The sequence below is a fragment of the Onychomys torridus genome, chromosome 2, assembly GCF_903995425.1.
Source record: "Onychomys torridus chromosome 2, mOncTor1.1, whole genome shotgun sequence".
NCBI classification, from domain to species: Eukaryota; Metazoa; Chordata; class Mammalia; order Rodentia; family Cricetidae; genus Onychomys; species Onychomys torridus.
In genome coordinates, this window is record NC_050444.1 from 81,947,993 (window position 1) to 81,972,999 (window position 25,007).

At 44.9% G+C, this 25,007-nt stretch overlaps 1 protein-coding gene across 1 annotated transcript in view; it reads right to left on the minus strand.

The window, feature by feature from the left end:
• Window positions 1-8,139: 8,139 nt before the first annotated feature.
• Window positions 8,140-25,007, minus strand: part of Tex48 (testis expressed 48) — a 122,207-nt gene continuing 105,339 nt past the window's right edge. The window contains exons 2-4 of the mRNA XM_036178554.1: window positions 11,934-12,053; window positions 9,284-9,394; window positions 8,140-8,243 (exon numbers count right to left, since the gene is read on the minus strand). Coding sequence (XP_036034447.1) covers window positions 8,140-8,243; window positions 9,284-9,394; window positions 11,934-12,053 — 335 coding nt within the window. The remainder of the gene's footprint in view (window positions 8,244-9,283; window positions 9,395-11,933; window positions 12,054-25,007) is intronic.

Here is a 25,007-nt window from a genome sequence, read left to right on the forward strand (position 1 = left end):
TGTTGCAACAGCAACAGAGGATCTTGGATGCCATGTGTTGGTGGTGTTGGGAAGAGGAAAAGGTATTGGGTAGCTGGCTGGCAGTCCCAATCCCAGAAGCCCATTGTTGTTTAAGCAATGGGTCACACTGGTCTCCTCCCCACCCATTGTCAAGCTGCTTATGGCTCCCTGTGGTCTCCTGAAGTTCACCTGTCCACTTCCACCACTCTGAGGGCCAGCCCTTCTTCGCTGTCCAGTGTTCACCTGTCAATAGAAGGGTGACAACCCCATACTCTGGTGCTCCTCCTTCAGCCAGCAGGTAGTGATGGGGGTCGTTCCTTACAGCTCATTGGCTGAGCTCTTTCCTGAATGAACCCAAGACTATAGTTGACATATTGTCAGGTCTCTGACAGCAGAACTTTAACACGTACAGCCCATGTGTAGATTTTAGGTGAGTTATCTTCTGCTTGCAAGGATGCTGAGTGGACATTTAGGACCTGAGACTCTGCTTCTCATCAGGAAAGCAGGAGGAACAGTGTAACCAGAGGAGTATGCATCTGCTTGTCAACTGCTGCTGTGATGGGGATGGTGGAGACTCCTGAGAAGTCCCTCTGCTCACTGCCCCCTTTTCTCATGGGCCTCATTGGTTCCAGTTAATTCCAGCTGGGCCTAGGTCTGAGGGAGCAGGACCATGAAGTTCATTCGAGTCCTTGCCTCACTGATAATTTCTGTGTGGCTGTGGTCTAGCTCTTGCCTGTCTCTGGCTTGAGGGCCACATCGACAAGAGAGATGATTGACCGGGTCATCTTCCCAAGGCTCTGATGACCCAAGGTGGTAAGTCTACCGTATTCCAATCGCCTTTCTCTCTTCTGTGTCCTACTCTAGAACCCTCTTCTCTATAACAAAGACCTTGTTAGAGAAAAGATGACAGATGGGTTGGTTGGTATGGGAAAGGAACTTGCATGAAAATATCCTTCATGAACGGACTTTATTAGGAGAGATGGTCGAGGCTATGAGATCATGACTGAGCCTTGAGGCTGGAGAGCATTAGAAAGGGGGACAGTACATCAGATACTGCATGGCAAAGACTTGAAGGGAGAAAGAGGCTTCCCTTTAAAACCTAGAAAGGAGCTTCATTGAGAGGTATGGCTTAAAGAAAGAGATAGCTGTCATGGACAGCACGAGGCAGGGAGGCCCACAGAAGAAACCTTCAGAGCAAACTCCCCCAATCAAAGGAAAATAGGTGACCTTTATATCCTTTTAGGGGGTAGCAGGAGGGTCTGCACTGTGTGTTATTTAGTTCAATAAAGTCTATGTGATAAAGCACATGGAAACATCAGGTACTAGGCAAGATTAGAAATTAGATGATGTTAGGCACAGCATGACTTATTAACTCTCTGTCCCAGAGACACAGTAGTGGGGGTAGGAGTTGGGATTGTAGGGGTAGACAGACCTGATTTCAAGATATGGGATGTGGCCTCTCAGAGTGAACAGAATCTTAAAGGGTTGGGTCTATGATCTCATAGTCCCCATTTTGGAAATTTCCATCATAGTTGTTGAATGTCAATCACAGCACCCCAAGTCTACTCTGTGGTGTCATTGTTGGGCTCTGGCTTCGCATCTACCTTTCCAATCTCCTCCTTATCCCTCTCCCCCCCCCCACCCCGGGTTATTGCATTGGCTGCAACTGCTCTCTTGCTCCTTCCAATTGGTCTTCCCTGAATGAGTCAGGTCCTATCACTTCTGTCTGCAACCTGCCAGTAGCCACCATGATGGCTAATCTTGGCTGACAACTTGACATACTTGGGAAGACAGAACCCTGATTAAGGAATTGCCCTTATCAGACTGGCCTGTGGGCATGTCTGTTGGGGCATTTTCTCGATTGCTAGTTGATGTAGGAGGGCCCAGCCTAGTGTGTGCGGTGCCACCCCTGGGCAGTTGGTCGTGGATTGTATAAGCAAGCTGGCCCAAAGTCAGAGGGCAGGAGGAAGCAACCCAATACGCAGCATTTCTCCCTGTCTCGGCTTCAGTTGTCCTTGCAGAGCCCTGCTTTGGCTTCCCTTGAGCATGAACTATAAATGTGTAAACTAAAACTCTTTTTATTCCCCGAGTTGCTTTTGGTTATGGTTGTTTATCATAGCAACAGAAAAGTGAAGTAGAAGAGCCCCCTTTGCCCTGCAGGGTAAGAGCCCGTCCTTGCCAGGGCCTCTTCTGGATGGGGTGCTGAAGCGCCTTCACCCTGCCTTAGTCCTGACCAGCGCTGTCTCCTCCTCCTTCCTCTTCCCTCAGTTCCAGCAGCCAAGCATGCCTGCTGCTCTTCCTCTGCTTCATCTTCTGCCAGCAGTGTTTTTTCCTAGATGTCTGCTAGGTCGTGCTCCCCACCCCCTCCTTCGCGCTTCAAGCCCTTGCTCACAGGCTGCCTGGGCTAAGCTTGTCTGCCCCTCACCTTACTTCTGCCACTCCCCATACTCCCGTTTCACTTCCCATGCCTTGCTATACTCGAATTCTGCCTAACATTGAATCATCTGTATGTTCTCAGACCCTCTGTGACGGGGTCTTTGTCTCTTGTGCTGTTCTGAGCATAATAGAGACTTGTGTTGTTCTGAGTGTAGAGACCTATTTTATGGACTTTGGAGGAATGGGTGAACGAACCTGGGTTTATCCTGCTCTGGTCCTATGCATAAGCAGGTGATGTCAACAGGAAGCAGCAGGAATCATTCTTAATTCAAGATGCCACAACTAAGAAGACACTGTCTTATCCATCTGCCAAGCTGACTGATGGTTTTGTGGATGACTTGTGGGGGGTACATTGACCATCTATTGGTGGGCTCCATGGTAACCCATCTGCTTCTCTTCTTCCATTGCTCCCTCTCTGGGGGCAAGTCCTATTTATGTTATATCTAGAGACTGGAATGGAGAACCTCCCTTGCACCAATTGCCCTCCTCACAGTGAATTATTCTTCAAAGCCTTTCGATTCCAATCTGTACATATCTTTCATCTGCTACCCCGTGCCTATTGCCCTTCTTGTTATACCGTCTGCCTCTGGTTCATGACCACAAATTCCTCCTGGTCACTTTGGCTCACTTGCAGCCAGAAGATCTGCTCCACAGTAAATTCCATCACTGTTTTGTGTGAGCTCACAAGAGCTCCCTGTCCAGCTGCATTTGCTTTAGGCTCTGGCCTTGTAGACACCGCCCATCCTGTGATTGCTCTTGGCACCCTTGCTGCTGTGCAGCATGGGAACTCTCCACTGGGGTCCAGCCTGCTCTTTCCAGGATTCCTCTGTGCCATTCGCTTGCTGTTCCTCCCTCCCTCTGCTCCGCATTCCTGTCTTACTCCTTATTGTCACCTCCTCAGGAAGCTGTCCTTGTCCTGGGATGAATTAGGTTCTCTTTGTGGTCCCTCTGCTTTTGGCTTTCCTGAATGTCACCAAACAGTGTCAGCCTAATCTCTAGGAGGTGCTCAGCAGTATTTGCTGAATGCTTATTTGTCTATGAAAGAAATCTGGGATTTGTGTAATTAGTGAGGATTCTGGCTATGCAGCCTAAGCCGGTCAAACTTTTTAATCCTCTGGCTCTGTCTGCTCCGCTGCTGTGATTACAGATGTATGTATGACACATGCCCAGCTTAAATAGACAGTCTTAAAAAATTGTTCAGCATATATATTTAACACTCTGGGTTCTGAATCCATGTATTCAATCAGCTATGGATGAAAAAGTTCTGAAAAATGTGCATCTCTGCTAAGCATATACAGACTTTTATTATTTCCTAAGCCACAGAATGTAACAAGTATTCCTGGAGCACTAGGCATTATAAGTAGCATGAAATGGTCTAAAAGAGGGTCTCTCTCTCTCTCTCTCTCTCTCTCTCTCTCTCTCTCTCTCTAGGTTAAATGCAAATATGTTCTATTCAGGGGCTTGGGTGAGCATGTGGTTTGGTATCCAAGGCTGCTTTGGGACTAGTTCTCTATGGGAACCTGGGGACAAGTATTTATGGAGGATTTCCTGGTGTAAAGTCATGTGTGAAATCCCAAGGATTCTGAACAGGAGCAACATTTTTGTTCTCAGAGACAGGATGGGTCACCATCACCTTTAGGTCTCTGGTTACACCATAACTCAGGGCAGAGTGGGTGTCCACTCCGTGTTCTCTGTGTTGGTAAAATTAGTGCCTAGAGCTCCTCTGACTGCTGAGTGGCACACAGTCCTCTCCAGTCTCCTTTCCACCAGTGGGTTTTTTCTCCCTAGTTGTGAAACAGCTTCATTTGGGCCTTTGTTGTACAAGTTAATGGGAAGAGGACCAGCCTCAGTGTAAGGCATGCTGATGCTCATCGATTATCTAGAGCAGGTCTTTTGGCCTCTGAGGCTTCTTTTTCTTCTGTCTTGTCTGTATATATGACGCATGATGGTGTCCCACTTTGTTAGAGGGCACTGAGGTCTCAGAAATGTGACTTGTCCCCATGTCACAGCCCAAAGGAACAGCTTGGACTCCATTGATTTTCTTTTCTTTTCCATTACTGGGCATGGATCCTGAGCCTTGCTCATGCTAGGCAAAAATTCTACCATGGAGCTCTACCTTAGCACTGTTAATGTGGTGTTGTGGGAAGCCAGATTCCCTGCTATCTAATGCCTCACCCTGCAGGCTGTTCCAGGATGACATGTTCAGGAGCATCCGGTACTCTGAGAGCTGATGGAAGGACACTTAAATATCAAGGCTTCACCTGAAGATGGACAGAGTGACATCTTGGTTAAGCACACACCCTTTTTACTTAAGTGGATGTTGTGGTGTGTGTGTCTTAATTTCTATAACACCCTGTTGTGTGACCTAGAACAAGTTTTCTCCTCTTGAAGCTCAGTTTATCTCTCTGCACAATGGTGTGATAAAACCTGTCCAATATTGTGAAGATCTTGTAGTATGAAGGTCTAAAGGCTTAGCAAGGCATCTTACACACAGTAAGTGCTTGTGTCACCAAAATATGGTGACACAGGGGACATCCAGGCTTTTTTTTTTTTTCTCACTACCTGTGCCTCCCTTAGATGAATGTAGGAGCCAAAGAGGAGAACTTTGTTTTTTTCTTCAACAGACTGTGAGCCTGAGGTCTCTAAGAGACCCCACACCACAGTGGCCAGATGAAACAAGGTTCTGAGGTCAAGCCAGCAGGTTTCTAGAGTTGAGGGAGTCCTTTGGGGTTATCCAGTACATGTGGGGTGAGCCAGGAGCCAGAAGGAGAAACAGTTGGTGGAGGCCATAGAGGGTAGCGTCTACTGTTGGTAGCAAGTAAGTTTATGTTTGGGAGTGTGGGGGCACTGTTGTCCTAGTACAGAGATGTTACCCCTCCCACTCTTAGGTCTCACCTTTAACTTTCCCTTCCTTGCTACTGGCCAAGTGTATAGGAGACTGTGATGTCACAGAGTTGAGAACTGGGAAATGCTGGTGACAGGGGTTCTGGACAGGACCACAGTTCTGGGAGGAGGGAGCCTGGGTGCTGACCTCCTCTGTGGTGGTTTGTCCCACTGTCCACCATGTATTAGGTTGTTAGAAGGGGTATCTTCTGTCCTTGGATTAGTAGGCTAGCTAGGATGTGTTCTTCTCCTGAGACATACTGTGTAACTGCAGGTATAGGTCCCTGCCACTGGCCCACCTGCTCAGTTTCCTGTGTGAGGCCACCTGGACACTCAACATGGCTGCCTTTTATCTTCATGGTTTGTGCCACTGTCCTAGGTTGGACATCTTTCTTTCTGTGACCCAAAGATGTCAGTCTGACTGAGCCAGTCAAAGCACAGTGCACTCAAGAAGATATGATAGGGAAGGGAAGGGAATTCAGGCTCAGTGTTGCCTTGTGCTCCAGGTAGACACTATGGCTGTCCTCACATTACAGATTAAGAAACTGAAGCATAGAGTTAGAGGCTGAATATTTTAGCGGACGAGGCATTGTCTGCTCTCTTGTTCTAGTTCTTTTTCCTCCCTGTAGGGAATGTCTGTGTTGCCCACCACTACCATTTCTCCTGTTCTGTCCTGGCCTCTGTGCTGTGTCAGGAACGAGTTCAGAGCTGGAAGGCTGTCTACATGGACAGGAGTAGGCCCACCGGATAACTGGTGTCGTCTCCACCAGAAGGCCACACATTAGCACTCTTGCCTGTTTAACCTGCCTCGTGAGGTAACGTGCTCCCAGGTGCTAGGAAATGGAGGAAAGGCATCCTTGGGCGAAAGGCCATTCTGCCTACCACACACTTTACACACTTGTATCAGGAAATGAAAAGAAGGAAATAAATTCCCCATTCAACCATCAAGGAAAAGCGTGTGGCTATTGAGATTGCTCAGTAGGCAAAGGTAATTGCTACCAAGTCTGACGACCCGTTTAATCCCTGGACCTCACATTGTGGAAGGATAGAATTGATTCCTGCAAGCTGTACTCACTCTGACTTCCACTTGTATACCCTAGCCTGCCCCATCTCAATAAATACATAGTGGAATATAATGCAAATCAAAAGACAAATACTACTAAAGTAATAAAGATTGCCTATCATTAAACCCAGAAATCACACTAGAGAACTAAAGTAACAAAACCAGGTGGCACACACCTTTAATCCCTGCACTTGGGAGGCAGAGGCAGGCAGATCTCTCAGAGTTTGCGGCCAGCCTGGGCTACAGAGTGAGTTCCAGGAAAAGGCACAAAGCTATACAGAGAAACTCTGTCTCAAAAAACAAAACTAAATAAAACCAAACTAATAATCTTTTGTAAAAAAAAAAAAAAATTATAAACCAGCTGGGCAGTGGTGGAGCACTCCTTTAATTCCAGCACTCAGGAGGCAGAGGCAGGCAGATCTCTGTGAGTTCGAGACCAGCCTGGGCTACAGAGCGAGATCCAGGAAAGATGCAGAGCTATACAGAGAAACCCTGTCTCGAAAAACAAAACAAGACAAAACAAAACAAAAGATTACAAACCAATAAAGTGGGAAGACTTGGTGAGGAACTAAGTCAAACAAGTGACTTTTGTTTTTATTTCTGTGGTGTTAGGGATCAAGTCTAGACCTTCTACATGCTGGGCAAGTGACCTGTTGCTGATGTCCACATGAAGTCCCTTCAGCAAGCAATCTAAATTTCCACTCATATGGGACCCTGTGTGCTCTGTACCTCCTGACACCATCTGTTAGGGAGGGTACCATGTTCCTCCTGTGCTAAATGGGAAGCTTGACTCTGATCCAATGGAAATATCAGATAATTCTAAACTGAACACTTGAAATGTGTGAAACTCACGGTGACTGTGTGGAATCCATAGCCTTGGGTGAAAAAGTGCTGAGGCATTTTGGGACAATTGATGGAATTTAAATAGGATTGTCTTTGTATGAGATGCTTTACTTTTTTTTTTTTTTTTTTTTTGAGACGGTTTCTCTGTGTAGCTTGCACCCTTCCTGGAACTCACTCTGTAGACCAGACTGGCCTTGAACTTCCAGAGATCTGCCTACTTTTTGGTGCCTGGCGGAGTTAAAGGAGGATGTCCTTTGTCTAGAAGAATTGCTCTATGAAGGATTTAGGGAAGGGGGCAGGATGCTCACTCTCAGGTCATTCAGGAAAAACAAAGGAAAAATGGTAAGATGAACAGGAGAAATGTGCAAACCACTGGTGAATCTGAACTAATTTTTCTTTTCCTTTTTTTTTTTCTATCGAGACAACTTTTCTGTAAATTTGAAATCATTTCAAAAGCTATTCACAATGTTAAGTTTTTTATCAGTTAACTAGAAGTGACAATATAAGGACTGATAAGCTATTTATAAGGCATGGAGGAGGGACAAAAAGGAGGGACACCAGGTGGGGCCAAAATAGCTCAGTTGGGAGAGCGTTAGATCTAAAGGTCCCTGGTTCGATTCCCGGTTTCGGCAATGCAGACTAATGCTTTCATCAATAAAACTAAAAAAAAAAAAAAGAGGGACACATCCTCTGATGCAACCAAGGACTTTAATTGCAGGCAGCCCCCCTCCCTGGCTGCGTCAGGGGCTGGAGTGACTCATGCTGGTGGCACAGGATGGCTCAGGCCTCTTCCTTCCTGCGGTGGAGTTTCTGAATCGGTCTTCATGACTCCTGTCCACCACCTTCTTCACCCTCCTGGAGACCCTCCAGCAGCCGCACAGCTCAGAGCCTGTGTGACGCCGCCACTAGAACCCTCAGGGTCTCCCAATGAGGCACGGCTGGAAGGCCCAGCACTCCTGGTAGTAGCGGTTTAGATTTTTTTTAGGGTATCCTGTTTGTATGTTGTATGCGGTCAGCTCTGAAAGAAGGAAAGCATGCTGTGAAGGCCTTTGAGCTAGACTTGGATGGACTGCTGTGGCTGTATTCCTCTGGGATGGGTTTCCAGATTCCAGGAGTTCCTTGGGAGTCCAGGCATACCCCAGGTTAGTTAGGAGGCCTGGTATTGTTCTGTGGTGGTGGAATCGCTGGCAAAGCACATAGGAACCAGGAAACATGGGCTCATCCTGGCTTAGACATGGTGGTGTTTCCTGGTAGGCTGCTGCAAAGTCCCTTTCCCAGTGTAGATCTCAGCCTACTTTGGCATGAAATGTTAGCAAGGGAGGGGTGGGCGAGCCAGTGTGGCCCCCAGCTCCTCACTCTTGATTCAAGTAGAACAGACAGGCTGATGCGGAAAATTTACCCTTCAATGGGCTCATGTTTGCAACAAGGGCTTGACTGACAGGTGGGTTCTACAGTGGGGAAATGTGAGTGATTCTTATGGATCAGTGGTCCCTAGGGGACAAGGGGCTGGGTGAGGCCATCTGGGCACAGGATAAATTCCCTTCAGCATGGCTGCCTTTCTTCTTTATGGTTTGTGCTACTGAACTAGGTCGGACATTTGTTCTTCTTTGACCCACAGCCATGTCATCCCAACTGAGCCCATTAGCATTTTCAGACATTGCTCATTTGACAGGTACCGGCTGAGTTTGGGGGAACATCGGAAAACAAACCCAATGTGGACCTGCCACTCTGGAACCTATGTGGACCTGTCAGTCTGGAACTCAGTGTGTAGCTTCCAAACTAGAGATTAAGCAGAGTCACACAAAATGCACATTCAAGAACACACTATGGTGCTCAGAGGAGTGTGTATGGATGTGGAACATCCTTTTCCTCCCAGACCCACTCCTTTGGGTGCAATGCCTAACATGGAAAATAATGGAGCTAGACTCAGGCATTGTAGTGTCCACAACATCCTCTGGAGTGTGAACACAGCTAATTCACATACCCATAGGATCTGGCCATCAGGACAGAGCCCCCACTTCCCAGAGGCCAGTGTCAGGACCTCACTCTGGGACTCACCTTCAAAATCACTGCTGCTGGAAGAGTATCTCTTTTCTTGACCAAAGAAGGACTGTGCATTAGTGTGCTTGGAATTTTGTTTGTTTAACTCATTCTTCTGGGACGGCGAACCTGACAACGAGAATTCCATGGGGGTCATGTGGGAAGGCTTGGGCAATCACAGAAGTGAGGGCATTGAGCCAACAGAAGCAACACATAGGTGAATGATGGGTATTATGGGATGGGGAAAATCTGAATCTATTCTTCTTTAAGCAAGTGCTAAATTTAAAAATATGTATTTTTTCAAAGCATCAACTTTTTTTCCTATTTTTAAATGAAATGCATTTCCATTATGAAAAGGAAAAATAATCTAACTCCTCCCAGATACTATCTTTCCCTAAGCATTTTTTAAACATAGTTTGTCAGATTGTGTGTCCTATGTATGTGGTTAATTTTCTTCATATACGTATAAACATTTTTCCCATGTCACTACATAAAAATGTTGTAGTTGTATGGTATTCTCTTTCATGGATAATTCAAGGTTTATTTAACCAATAGACTATTGTATGTTTAGACTTTTTCTAATTTTACTACTGCAAAGAAAGGCATAGATTATATTTAAACCTTTATGTACTTCTAGAGTGGTGACAAAGAACTTCAGAGACAGGCTAAGTTCTCTGAGCAGGTGTGACAGCTTTGTCACTGGATGTGTGACATCATCTCTACCCATACCTGCAACATGGTACGCCTGTTTTGGATAATAGTGTTCACCTTCGAGCTGTAGTACAGATTGAGAAATGCTTGTCACAAGTACACCGTGGCAGGGTGGGGGACCCACCTAGAGCTGAACAGTGCTGCACACATGCTGGTGAACCGGAGATTACACTTCCCCTTATCATCTGGGGAAAGGGAATTTGTGTTTTTAAGATTTTGTTCACTTTTATTGTGAAACTACTTTCAGAAACCCTTCAAAAGCTCTGACCGGTTTCTGGATGTCCTGCTGTGAGGATTTTCCTGCCCTTTGTCTAGTCCCACTGGGCAGATTTCCACCAGCTCTCTGTCTTGCTATGTCCTTGTGAGTCTTAGCTTTGCCTGATCTTGATAATATTGCTCTTTTTTTTTTCTTTCTCTGAAATTGCTGGTTTTGAGCCTATCTTTTCTGTCCTGGACCATCAAGAAGGCTGTGATAGAAACTGGAGGCTGGGATGCCTTCTCTGTTTCTGCCTCATTCCCTGATACACAATCAAGGAGGTCTCATATTTCTGAGGATGAAGATGAGAAGGAATGAGGCCTGGACTTTGGCCATTGGAACTCCAAGGCTTCTTAACAGAAGGCCTTGCCCAAGTCTTCCTGAACTCACCCATCTCCATTTCTTCTCCACCTCTTTTGTTCTAGGCACTTAAGCACATTGCTTTATTTCACATACCCATGATTCCCCAAGTGTATTTATTAATACTCCCATTTTACAGAATAGGCTAGCAGAGCCTAGCAGAGGCACAGACAGATTAAGTGACTTGCCCAACCTCTGTGGCAGACTGAGACTCAAAGGGGCATGTCAGATCTGAAGGCAGGGGCTTAACTATCATCTTATAGTCTTTAGCCTTGTTCCTCAGATTACAAAGTACATCCAGATTTGCCTGGAGAACACACTAAAACACAGTTTCTGGCTTCATAGGCCTGTAAGAGGGTCTGAAGATGCTCTTTTTGATTTTGAGACAGAGTCTCATATATCCTGAGCTCACCTCCAGTAGTAGGGATGACCTTGAAATTCTCATCTTCCTGACTTCACCTCCCAAGTTCTGGGAGTACAGATGTGTGCCAGCACACTCTGCTTTCAGTGTGAGACTAGGATGGGACCTAAGGTTGAAGGCTCGTTAAGCAGGCCCTCTTACCAATGGAGTTACATCCTCAGCCCTAATCATGCATTCCAAGAAGCTCTCTGCTGATGTCAGTGCTGCAAGACCTCAGTTTACACTTCAGCTAGCAAGCCTGAGCTCACTGGCTAGTTGGGGCTTAGCCACCTATCTTCCACCTCATTTTAGCTTGGCATTTTTTTTTTTTCAATCAAAAGATGAAAGGTATATCTACAAAACAACTCCCCAACCCAAGGTTCAGGGGACATCGTGGAAGAGGGGATGAAAAGATTGTAAGAGGGAGTTGGCCGTGTGACTGTGTCTCCTGATAAAGTCAGAAGCTACACCCATAAAGTCCAACATGACTGCCCAAACGTGAACCAAACAAGGAAGACATGGATAGACATGTCCAAGTGGATGGAAGAAAGCTCACAGACTCAATCCCACACAAAGAACTACAGGCAACTAAGGGATATAGTCTTCCTTAGGGAAGAGCTCACACCAATTGGTTATTCAATATCAACTCATCAGCCCCGAAAATGTACAAGTAACATTATACAGATGGAGCAGGTTGTACTTAAGTATTTAGAAATATATATGTATTAATATATATGTTTATATATAATTAATGAAAAAAGAGGCCATAAATATGAAAGAGAGCAAGGAGGGTTTGGAGAGACAAAAGGGAAGATGAAAATGATGTCATTATATTATAACCTCAAAAAATAAAGGTAAAATAATGATGAAGGAAATCTGGGGTCATTTTAGGAGGAAGGTGATACAAGCTGAGGCTTAGGGGGTTGTTGTCTGATACCTACTGTAGGTTGGTGGCTGGCTCCCTTGGGTTTGTCTAGGATCCGTGGTGCTCTCAATGACAGCTTCCTCACAATCCCGGCAGCATAAACAGAATATCTTTGAGGCCAGGTTTTGGTGTGTTGCTGTAGGAGGTAAAAGAATGGGGACTATGGATCCTTGGATCTGCATTTCATGTATTTGTTAGAAATTGTGACTCCCTGTGTTCAGGAAGTCCATGCTGGTTCTTCCTAAGCTGCCGTGTGTGTGTGTGTGTGTGTGTGTGTGTGTGTGTGTGTGTGTGTGTGTGTGTGTGTTCATGTGAATTTGTGGAGGCTAGAGGGCAATATCTGTGTCAACCATTCCCCACTTCATTTTTTGAGATAGGGTCTCTCAGTGGACCTGGAACTTACCAAGTTGGACAGAATGGCTAGCTAGTAACTCCCAGGGATCTTTCTATCTTTGCATTCCCAGTGTTGGGATTAGAGGCACTCCTTGGCATGCTCCATGTGGATGCTGGGGTCCAGACTCAGGTCCTTATGTTTGCATGGCAAGTACTTTACCGAGTGAGCCATCTTTCCACCCACAAGCCCTCTAGGAAGGACATCTTTTTCTTCTTCTATACAAAATTTCCTTACCCATAGAGAGGAGTTGAAGACTTTACTCTGCCAGCTTTGTCTGCAGTGGAATTGTTGGTGTTGAATTTGTGGTCACCAGGCAGGGCTGTTTCCTAGATGAACATAAGACCACAGCTGAAAAGTGCTAGTCTGTCGGCTGTGTCTACATTCTAGCCAGGACCTGCTGCAGCAGAATCCTAGCTCGTGCAGAGGCAGACCACTGGTGATCAGGTTTCAGATGGCTCTGTGGTCTGCCCTATTTCTAGGGACATGTTCTTGGTGGGTTTTTTGTCTTCTAGAGCCTCACTCTTTCCTGTGAGGAAATGGGATGGTGGTGCCTATTTTACAGAAGCAAAGTGTTAAATGTATGCAAGGTGACTCTGTGGTGTAGGCATGCAGTAAGTGCCGAGCCAGTGGTCATTTTATTCCTCTGTATTCCCCTCCAGGCTCGTTGCCTCTAAGTTATCCCAACTCCCTGGTCTCACAGGAACATGGTAAGGAAGTGTATAGTCATGTAGGTTTAATTCATGGTGTGGACGTTTACCATATGGCATTGGGAAAGCCCCTCAATGGTAAGATGAAGTTAATCTGGGTGATCCCTCAAAAGATCTTTCCTGTGCCCTGGGTGATCCCTTAAAAGAACTTTCCTATGCCAATGGTACAAGAGTGTAAAGTCTTGTTTTAGTCCCAACCTCCTTTTATATGTCAAGTTTTAAAAAAATCCTCTAGATATGTCCCATTAATGTTTTGAGTAAAAACCTCCTTTTAAGGAATTGTTCCCATAGTATTGATTAGGTTTCTGTCATCACACCCAATTCACTGTCTGAGGTGCTGTATTGGTCCTAACTACTAACATCTTTTGTATGAATTATTTCAATAGCCTCCTAACTTGTCTCCCTGTTTCTTTTACCATTAATGATTAATGCAAAATCTAGGATTCCCATGTTAATATGTGTTTTTACCACACTTTCGCTCAATATTTCTAGTGGTAGAAAGGAATGGACATAATAAATGAAGAATTATGGTGTTGAAGAAGGAAATGGCAATCCTGGAACAGTAGACATTCTAGTTATAAAAACAGCAATTGGGGCCCAAGAGATGAATCACTGAGTGAAGGCACTTATTTCCAAGACTGACAGTCTGAGTTCAATCCCCAGGGCCCACATGGAAGAAGAGAACCAACTCCCACAAGCTGTCCTCTGATCTTCACACACACACACACACACACACACACACACACACACACACACACACACACACAGCATCGGAAAGAAAAATGTAGAGATTATCAACAACAGACTTAACAGCAGAAGATACAATGAATAAAAAGGACAAACAGAAGTTGCTCACTTACAAGTAGAGAATGCAATGTGGAAAATGTTTAAGAGAGCTGACACACTCAGGGCAGGAGGCAGGAGGCTGGCAGTGGAAGCATTTGAAACAGGAATGACAGACTCCCTCTCCCCCAAGTTGAAGAGCACTATCCTAAGTACTCAGAGTTCACCAAACATAAAGCTACTCCTCAGCACATAAAAGTCAAATAGCCAAAAATGAAAGGAAGAAATAAAAAAAAAAATCCTTTGAACTTGAAAAGCAATCAGAATAATAATAATCCAAAGGTTCACTTGCGTATGAGGGAGGAAGAAAAGAATGACAACCTATTTTGCATCAGAAACAGTTGGAACTGGAAGACAATGGAGTAACATCTTCAAATGCTGAAGTGAGAGCCCAGATCATCGCTGCGCATGTCTTTCAATACTTATGGTGAAATAAATGCATTGACAAATAAACAAGGTCACAATTTGGGCTCAGAAGACTAAGGCTATAACAAAATGCTGAAAATTTGTAAGAACATGATTGGGTTGGAAATACGTTTCAAAAAAAAGGGCTGAACAGGAAACAATAAAAAAGTTCTGTGTGGGAGCCTTATGTAAAAGTTTCTTTTCCCCCTTAACTTCTCCCCCTAATAAGTCTTTGGTGCTTTCTTATGTTTCTCAGAAGAAAGCCCAAAGTTCTTAGCTGGGTTTCAAACTGTCAAATTTCCCTGCCGCTCCCTGCTCAAACACCCCAAAAAGCTCTGTGCCTTCAACACCGGTGATTTCTCAACTAATTCCATTCAAGGCATAGTGGCTACTTTTGTCGATTAAAAACCCACCAAGCTCCCAGCTCAGGAATTTATCCTTACATTGCCCCCTGCCTGGAAGGGTGTTCTTGGAAATGTATTGTCTTTCGAGTTTTTGTTTGAATGTTACCTTTTCCAGTAACACGTCCCTTTATCCACCTCACTGAAAATTGTATCTTCTAATCCTTGTTCCTACTTTCTGACTCGTCCTCAACTCACTGTGTTTACAGCTGCCTTCCTTCAGTTGGCCCCATCACAGGAATAATGGACTGGGCTAAGTGTTCTTTTCTTAGTGTCAGTACACAGGATAATGTGGAATGTCAGTAAATGATTGCTGAACAAACGGACCAGCATCCGCTCCTCTTTGTCTTGGGGTTATAAGCTCTAGAGGAAGTAATAAATTGGGTAGTAATTTTTGTTCCAGGAGCATCATCACCTGTTCACTGGTGGAAGCTATTTTCCCTCCCTCCCCACTGAGGATCAAATATATCGAGTGTCCGTGCTCCCCATTTTGCATGATGGTCCTCTCATTCATGTGGACTCCAGAGCCAGACACCTGGCAGCCTCCTACAATCCCCCATACCCATCAGTCTTTTTGAACTTTGATTCCCAGTCTCAATCTTTCTGCAATCATTTATTACCATTTCCCTTCACCAAAGCCACAGGACCACCGTCCCGCCTTTCTCTTTGGCTTGTTCTCACTACTTCAAGCTGGAGTTACATGGCCAAAGTGCAACTCGGATGCTATCAGTACTGTGCTAAGGCCTTCGGAAGCACCCCCCCACACACACACACCCCGGGCCCATGGTCCAATTCTGTTTGCCACTCAACTGTTAATCTCTTCAGACTGGGTGTCTCTGGTTTCTGCTCACCATCCTTTAGCCAGTAGCAATGCTGTATGGGCAGTTCCCCTATTCACACTTCTGCTTAAGGATCCCATTCACATGCTGTTCTCTGAAATCTGAGATGGCTCAACCTCATGCCCTGCTCATCAAATTTCATCACTCAGCCTGGGAGTTACAGGAAGCTGCCTCTTACCATTAGGCTGAGCTTTAATAGTACTTCCGCATTCCACCTGCCATGTAGCTCATGTCACAGTCTGTTACTGTATAGTGATTGCTTAATTTGTGGTCAATTGCTACATAACTACATGTTGAAAACACTGATTGGAAATGGCTGTTTAATTGTCAACTATGTGTACAGTAGCCCACGAGTGTTTTCCTACTTAGTATATATTTTTGAGAACCTACTATGTGCTAGGAACTGTTTGGTGCTGGATATTCAGCAATGATCAAAATAAAGATGGACAAGTATCCTACTCACATGGAGGAAGGGGTGGCAGGCTCTTCACGTCCCATCTTTATTTCCCCTGTCCTCAGTACACACCCTCGTAGTCTGCAAATATTTGAACAAACATGGACCTTCTTTCCCTTCTCCCACTTGATCTTTAACTTTTTGCACATGATTCCTCATGGTAAGATACATGCTGCCGGACAGATATGTGTCTTTATGGTGTGGGACCCTTGGACCAGAGGGGAAACCTTGTGCTGAGTTTTACCCCATTTCCAGTAATCTTTTTGGATCTGCTGCCTGTTGAGTTATTTTTTGGCGAGATCTGAGCTCTGGTGTAGTTCCCTGGGCTCTCTTCCATGGGTTTTGTTTTTCCAGGACTCATAGCAATAGAAATGTATGTAAGATGGTTAGCTCTTGTGTTTAGGAGATGCAATATTTAGCAAACACCCTTGCCATTAATCTGTCTCATCTACTAATTGTTTTACTTTCAGTTTTCTTCACTTTCCCAGACACTTGCCTCATCTGTACAGATGCTTTGTTCCATGGTACCTTGCACATGTGGCCTTTGGAAGAAGTGCTTTCCAAAGACAGTAAACACAAAGGTCTAACCAGCCCTCACCCCATGTCAGCCTGGAGAACCCCTGGTTGAACTTCTGCTAGTCTGGTGGCCTTGTTTGCTTAAAGGAGATTGTTGACACGTTGGCTTGGGCTCTCTGAAAGCTTCGTAAGCACATGCACTGTCTTGTTAAATCACAAACCAAGTCACTTCCCTTGGCCCGTGCCCTGGAGTGACCTCCAGGTCACAGATCACGTGGTCTCTCTTAGTTACTACTTGGTTAAGTTATTTAAGACTCTGCACCGGTCATTATTTTTCTAAACAGATTATAGTGTAATAGTTCCTGCTTGTCATAGTCCCTCTGCATTAGACGTGTCACCTCTTTCTGAAAACACAGCTCCTTCATACTCCTATTCTCACTGTGTATTCTCAAGTTTACTTAACAAATGTCAAAAATTTCACCATATGATGTGGAATTACCATGGCTATTATGATGAACTTGGTTTTATTTCTTGTTTTGGAAACAAGGTCTTACTATGTAAGTAGCCCTGGCTGGCTTGGAACTTGCTATGTAGACTAGGCTTGACCTTGAACTCAAAGAGATCCTCCTGCCTTTGCCTCCTAAGTGCTGGAATTAAAGCCATGTGCCAACTAATGGCCTATAATGAACTTTGGATACTAAAAACAAGGTTTAGTGTCCAAGAGGGACACTAAACACGAGAGAAGAAAACTCCAAGTCCCAATTCTACCACACAGGGCTTCCTTGACCAGCAAGGAAAACAAAGGAAGGAGAAAGAACAGAAGAGAGTGAATGATCACACTCTGACTCCAGCCTCCTGAAGCCCCTGTTCTTTCTCTCTCTTTCTCCACACAACTGTTCCCACACACCCACTCAGACTTCTTTTCTAGCTCTCTGTGGCTGCCTACTCACTTCAGGGGCCCTCTTTTCTATAATAGCTCAACCTTAATACACAATAATCCCTAAAACTCCCATGCCAGATGATGGATCCAGTGAAGTGGGATTAAACCCCAGAAAAGAATCGGAAGAGTGCAAGTATTTGGACTCTTCTCAAATTTCAGAGCAGTAGAAAGTGACTGCACCTAATTCAGGCTAATTCCATTCGATGCCCTGGAATTTCATATCTGTGCTGATATATCTATTGAATGCTTGACCATCAAGGATGGGGAAAAAGTACTTAAAAGCAGGGTGGAAGAGACCAGATTATTTAAATAACCATTTTTGTATAATTAAAAAGGAAAAAAGACTTGAGAAACCTTTTTGAAAGCCTCTCTTCAGGACAAAGGCTCAGAGTCACAAATGAAATGAAAGTGAGTCAATACGCCAAGCACTTTTTATAAAATATATTCACACACACACACACACACACACACACACACACACACACACTCACACACAGATATAAAAAGTTCAGGTCTAAAATAAGATGTGATTGTTTGAATAGGAATAGCTCTCAAAGGCTTATAGATTTGAATGCTTGGTCACTAGGGAGTGGCACTATTAGGAGGTGTGGCCTTGTTGGAGTAGGTATGGCCTTATTGGAAGAAGTACAACACTAGGGGTGGGCTTTGAGGTCTCAGATGCTCAAGCCAGGCCCAGTGTCATTCTCTTCCTGCTGCCTGTAGATCCAGATGTAGAACTCTCAGCTACCTCTGCGGCACCATGTCTGCCTGTGTGCTGCCATGCTTTTCATTATGAAGATAATAGGCTAAACCTCTGAAACATAAGCCAGCCCCAATTAAATGCTTTCCTTTATAAAAGTTGTTGTGGTCATGGTATTTCACAGCAATAGAACACTGACTAAGGTATAGGGAATGCAGGAAAAAAAAAAATCAATCAGAATAGGAATCATCTTCATAGATACCTGCCTGCTTTCCAAGCAGCCCTAGGAGGTTACCTAGAAATGATGCTATGGTCTTCCTAATAAAATGAATGACTCCCAAAATCAAAACATCTGCTCTTTAAGAACCTGGGGTCTGTTGGTAAAGGGACTTATCAGCAGCAAAAGTCTACTGGGAGAGCCCGTACACTGTGTCAGAGGGTATGGTAGCTTTCTGCTTCACCCAGCATTACTTCCTTGAGGAGACTGTGAGACACGGTGCTTTCCTACTTCTCTCCAAAGTTGTGTAGTCTGGAGGGGTAGTGGAAATGCTCACTTGTGGATGAGGCCCAAAAGCTCTTAGGCTGAATGCCAGTCTTTTCAATGCCATCAGGGGTTAATTGTTCTTTGCAAAAAAATACTTAGGTGATTTTCAGTGGCTGACTCCCCAGTAACTCTAGTGAGTTGTGTCTTCTTACACAGTCCGAAGGACTAGTAAGTACCCTTGACCATCTATCTCATTTTTTTTTTTTTTTTTACTGTAACTGACATAGTCATGCAGCCTACACCCCAACATACAACTGGTCAATCTAAAAGCTTGGCAGTTATGGGTTGTATTATAGAATGCCTTTGAATTTTAATTGGACCTACTGGGGTGCCTATACCATTGACAATGCTTCACATTGTATCTTCACAGGTGAAGTTAACCTGGATCTCAGCTAACGGAGTAGGTAGCCTGGTCTTGGAAGTAAATGGCTGGCTGTGTTTAGATGTCTAGACAAATCTCATTTTTTTTTTTAAAAGAAAATCTGCTTATATAGCCCAGGCTGGCCCTAGAACTCTCCAGCCTCTTGCCTCAGCTTCTTGATTGCTGTGTTTACAGGTTTTCTGATTCTTCGTAAGATATTTAAATCATGGTTTGTTTCCTGTCATTGAGTATGTGCTTGTTTAGAGTCAAATGCTTCTTAGGTACCTCTGGTCCAACACATAGTACAGCAAGAGATTAAAAAACAAAGCCGAGAAGGAACAATGCCTCCTGCTTCTCAGGCTGGAAAACTGATCTGAGTGGAAAGATGAAACTATTTCTAAGGACGGCTGGTGACAGAGGTGAAGATTTGGACAAGCTTGGAGGATCTTCTTACAGCTATGACTGAGGGAAGTAGGGGAGGTGAGACAGAGAGGGAAGAGGGAACCCACAAATCCAAGCAAAGACCCATTCCCTGTGAACAAGGTGACAGATTACCATGACCCCAAAATTTATGAAACTGCCACTGGCCAATCTGAGTGAAGAGTTGCACACCAGTGTCACCTCACAGTAGGTAGAAGATCCCAGATGCCCAAGCTTCCTTTGCCTCTGGAATCCCTGCAGTCTGTAGCCTTAGGGTCTCCGCAAGCCCTCATGCGCTGGCCCTTAAGCTCTGCTCTGTGGTGCAAACACAGCTTTCCACTTAACTGGGAACAAACTCCATTTCTGTTTCTCACATTGACTAGGAATTGCTCCCCCAAAGTAGCTTATGCACATACAAGAAAATACAAGTGCTCCAACTCCCTCTCTCCTAAACAGCAGTTGACTGCATACTGCGTTGGGGACCTTGTCCTTTTCAGTTGGAAACAGACCTTGGAGATCACAGCCTTTGCCTGTGCAACAGGAGCTTGGAAGGGAGGTTATTCCAGGTGCAGGCTGCTGCACTCTCTGTGTCTTTCCCAGTCAGTTTTGATGACTGGGAGTTGTGTCTGTCTATTCCTCTTCAGAATTTGATGGAGACCAGCAATGCACTTACCAGGACATTATTTGGAAAATAATTCTTTTTCTGAGGCAGGGTCTTATGTAGCCCAGGCTGGCTTTGAACTCTGTATAGCCAGAAATGTCCTCGGATTTCTGATCCTCCTGCTTCTACCACCCAAGTGCTGAGGTTCCAGGTGGGTACCACCATTGCTAGTTTATGCAGTACTTGGGATGGAACCCAGGGCTTCATGCAGGCCAAGCAAGCATTCTACCAACTGAGCTTCATCCCCAGCCCCTTGGGGTGTAAGTCTTTAAGATCTCCTTAATAGAAATACAGAATGAATAGCTTCTTATAGCCTCAGCTTTTTGGTCTGTAGAATGGGAAGTACTGTCTAGAGCAAAGGGGCTTGTGAGGACTAAGAGTTATGGAAAGTGGCCAGCACAGCCTTCTGGCATACTGTGAAGCTTTGGTATGTAAAAGGATACTCGTGTTGAGGGGAAGTAGAACAATGCAGGCTTTCATGCAGTACTGTGGCCGGCCTCTAGATGGGGGCAGGAGTCAAAGAAGAGGTCCCTGGCTTGTCACCAGGAAGCTGTGAGCGGCAGGTCTCTGGGGACAGTAGAACACACTGACTTGGGCTGGAGAGGTGGCCCAGTGGTTAAGAGCACTGGCTACTCTTCCAGAGGTCCTGAGTTCAATTCCCAGAAACCACATGGTGGCTCACAGCCGCCTATAATAGAATCTGATGTCCTCTTCTGGCATGCAGAGCACTCATACATAAACTATAAATACATAAAATTAAAAAAGAAAGAACAGGCTGACCAGGTGGATCAAGGTCACTGAGGTGAAACAGGCAGGATTCTAGAGCTGGAGGAGTCTTTTAGGGTCAATCAGCTCTTGTGGGGACATGGCAACCAGAGGGCAGAGGCCCAAGAGGGGTGGGTGATGTCTCTGCTGGTAGCAAATGAAGAGGCATCCACAAGTGTGAGGACACTGCCATCCCTTTAGTGCAGAAAAGTCACCGCTCCCTCTTTTAGGTCTTACCTTTGAGCCTCACTTACTTGTTACTGGCAGAGAGGATAGGAGGCTGTGATGTCACAGAGCTGGAAACCAGGGAATGTTGGTGATGGGTTCTGGACTGGACCACAAGGCGGGGAGGAGAGAGGCTATTGCTAACTGTTGACCCTCCCTGTAGTGGTCCATCCCTCTGTCCGTGATGCCAAGCTTTCCAGGATTGCTGTCCCTCAGGGCACCAGAATGCAAGTTCAGGCTCAGTGGACTTCTTTGAGGGTGTCAGGCCAGAAGGGGGCGCTACAGCACTAGATGCAGAAGGCCTGGGATAGGATCTGTCTCCTCATGTCTCTGGCTAGTAACCTCAGGCAGATGGACTCCATGCCTCAGTTTCTCCTTCCAAAATGAAATAACACCAGAGTGATGAACATTGGGAAGGTGCCTAGATACTGTAGTAACTGTTCCATGGAAGGCGGGGGGGGGGGGGGGGGGGAGGTGACAGCCTGTGTAAAAGTGAGTGCCGTTTCCTCGAAACCCATCTTCCAGAAAAAGGGGAATTGATTCCTAGTGGATTCCTGCAGAATGTCTCACCCTATGGGGTGGGCTTTCAGTTCCCTCACTTGGAACATCTTGGTGTTATTTAGGGAAGTCACATTAGGTTAAATCATCTATCAGTGTTGTCTTTGGATGTATGTCAAGGTCACGGCACAGCAGAAGGAGAAGAAAACACACGTATCCCAGTGTTGGGGTTATGTGCTTGTGGGCAATGGGGATTACACAGCCTTGAAAAGCAGTAGTTGCAAATAACACTGCCCAGTGGCAGCACTAAAGGAGTCTCAAGCCTGGCTGCCAAACAGATTCACTTACACCTTGCTGAAACTCAGACTGTCTGGGGTCCTTTCCTGGAGAAGTCCGAATCTTAGAGATTCCAGAGACTAGACATCAGTATGGCTTCAAAGCTTTCCTGGTGATCTCTGTGTGTAATCAAGAACTAAATTGGGTCTGGGGAGACGGCTCAGTTGATAAAGCACTTGCTGTGCAAGCATGAGAACATAAGTTCAATTCTCAGCATGCACAAATATATAAATACAATCTTCTGAGCCTGTTGCCTGCTGCTTGTTGACTACCTACTCAGATAAACAATTAGGGGCTCATACCTGGGGCAAGCCAATTCTCCCTCAGCAGTCATTAGTTGCCTGAAAAAAACAACAACCCAACAATTAGTATTGGAACTTATTAACTCAAAATAAACCATTTTACTTAAAACAAAACAAAAAACTCTGGGTGCTGTAGTGTGCATTTTTGTTTTTTCTCTTTTGAGACAGGGTTTCTCTATGTTGTTTTGGTGCCTATCGTGGATCTCACTCTGTAGACCAGGCTAGACTCGAACTCACAGAGATCCACCTGGCTCTGCCTCCCGAGTGCTGGGATTAAAGGCGTGTGCCACCACCACCTGGCTGTAGTGTGCATTTTTAATCCTAGTGTTGGGGTTGGTGGTGGTGGTGGAGAAAGGGCTTGCTGGATGGCTATTCTAGCCTAACTGGTGAGCTCCTGGCCAATAGAGACCTTGCCTCAAAGACAGATGATAAACTGAATGTGATGGTAAATGACTTTAATTCCAGGACTCCCAGAGACAGGCAAATCTCTGTGGTCAAGGCCAGCCTATTATACATAGGGAGAACATGTCTTAAAAAGATAAACAAGCAAACTAACAAATGCACAACAACAACAACAACAAAACCCCAAAAGTCAAGGTAGATGCTGTTTCTGGGGAGGACTCCTGGTATCCTCTGGACTCTGCATACATCTGCACACACACACACACACACACACACACACACACACACACAGCACTAAATTACATCATGGGAATCATATGATGTACCTACCTGGTGGCTTTCAACTTCAGGCCATTTCTTACACCGTCAGAGAAGCTTTGGAAGATGCCAGTTCTTGTACTCAGGTCAGTAAGATCACTCAGTGCTTGTGTGTGTGTGTGTGTGTGTGTGTGTGTGTGTGTGTGTGTGTGTGTAAGGGTGGAGTGGAATCCAGGCACTAGTAGGCTTAAAAATTCTTCAAACAGCATTGAAAGCTTGGCTTACAGAATAGTTGAAAATTTTTATTTTATTTATTTTTGTCAGTTTTATACATGTATAATGGATTTTGATCACACACACCCCATTATCATCCTCCTCCTACTCACGAGGAACCTCCTTCTCCCTCAAAGTTCCCCATCCTGCTTTCATTCTTTTCTTTCTTTTTGTTTTTGTGCCGTACTAAGTTTAGTTAAGGCTGTTTCCATGAGCATGGGTTGGGGGCTGTTTATTAACATGTGGCTTTACCACTGAAGAAAATGACTTCTCCATCCTTGGTAGTTGTTAGCTGTCAATAGCTACTCAGGGAAGGGTGGGGCCTCTGGAGCCTCTCCCTCATCCTTGAGGAAATGTTGACGGCCTTGTACAGATAACCATAGTTTCTGTGAGTTTATGAGTTTATGAGTGTGTCATGTCCAGGAGATAGCATTTTATAGCTCTATATCCACTCTCTATGAGTTCTTAACATCCTTTCTGTCTCCCCTTCCCATGCTGTCCCCTAGCCTTGGGATGGGCGATACAGACGTCTTACACACACAGCACTCAGTAGTCACTTATTCTAAGAATTTTGACACGTGATGAGTCTCTGCATTTATTATTACTCACACAACAAGAAATTTCTCAGGCTAAGGTTGAGAACAACAATAGTCAGTGGGTATAAATATAAATATTTAAAAGGCAGTTTGACAACACATCTGTTTAGTAAAGCAACAATACTAAGTTCTCCCCTAGGCCTCTTGACTTCCTCAGGCGTGGGCTTTTGGTTATGTTTTGGAGTAATGGGTATGAGTTTCTTTTCTTCAAATCCAATCTTAAAGAAAGTGGTTCTCAGCAGTTTCCATAAGGCTTTTTCTAATTTCCAAAGTTTTGATTAGTCCTCTTACAATCTCTCTTCTCCACCTCCTTGCCCTCATGCCTGCTTAACTCTTTCTGACACCAGCTCTCCCGTCCCCTATCTTCATATCATTTGTCAAAACAGGTTTTAGAAGAGCTTACATTTTCCTGGTGTCCTATGAATGTGCCCTTTCAGGTGAACTTTGCATGGACAGCGTTATACATGAGCTTAAAACCATGACTCCCCCAACTACTCAGACATGAAGATAGTTCACTCTTGGAAATCCATATTTGCTGAAACCATGAACACTGATGCTAAAAAAGTACATGAAGCATTTGAATGAGACTTGAAGAGTAAAGAGAGTCCCATTTCTAAACTATTTGATTTAATATGTGGTTGTCAACGTGGAATGTCTTTGAATCATTGTAAGCTGGTGTTTCAAGTTTCACCCACAGCACTATTTACTTATTCAAGTTTGTTGCAGAATATTTGATCGTACTGTGACATTCTGAGACTGTTAATAAAGTTAATCTTGAATCAAAGTGGATTCAATGATGGAGGACCAGGATATGATACTATAGAGAGGCACAGGAAAGAGTAGGGAGGGGCTTGGAAAGATTCACGGGGCCCTTCTGAGCTGGGAAGTGTGGAGAGAGAGGCCACTCCTTCACACTTCCCAGGTTTTTACCCAAATATCTGACTCCTAAGTTTTTATTAATAATAGAACCATTTAGATGAATGAACACTTCACAAGTTGGTGAAAATACTGAAAAAAAGTATCACAATCTTTAAGCCTGGGCATTGGAACATTGCCTTCGGTTTGAGGTGTTGTTACCATTCAAGGATGTGTGATAAGGCTATTTCTTTCTCCTTGGGTCTGGGTTTGGTGGGATTGGCTAGAAGTCTGTGGATTAGTTTGGTTCAGGCAATGAGTAGTGAAATCTTGAACTAAGTCACTGAATTAGGGTGAGTGGTGGCTTTGAGCCAGGTCTGGGGACAGATCACCTG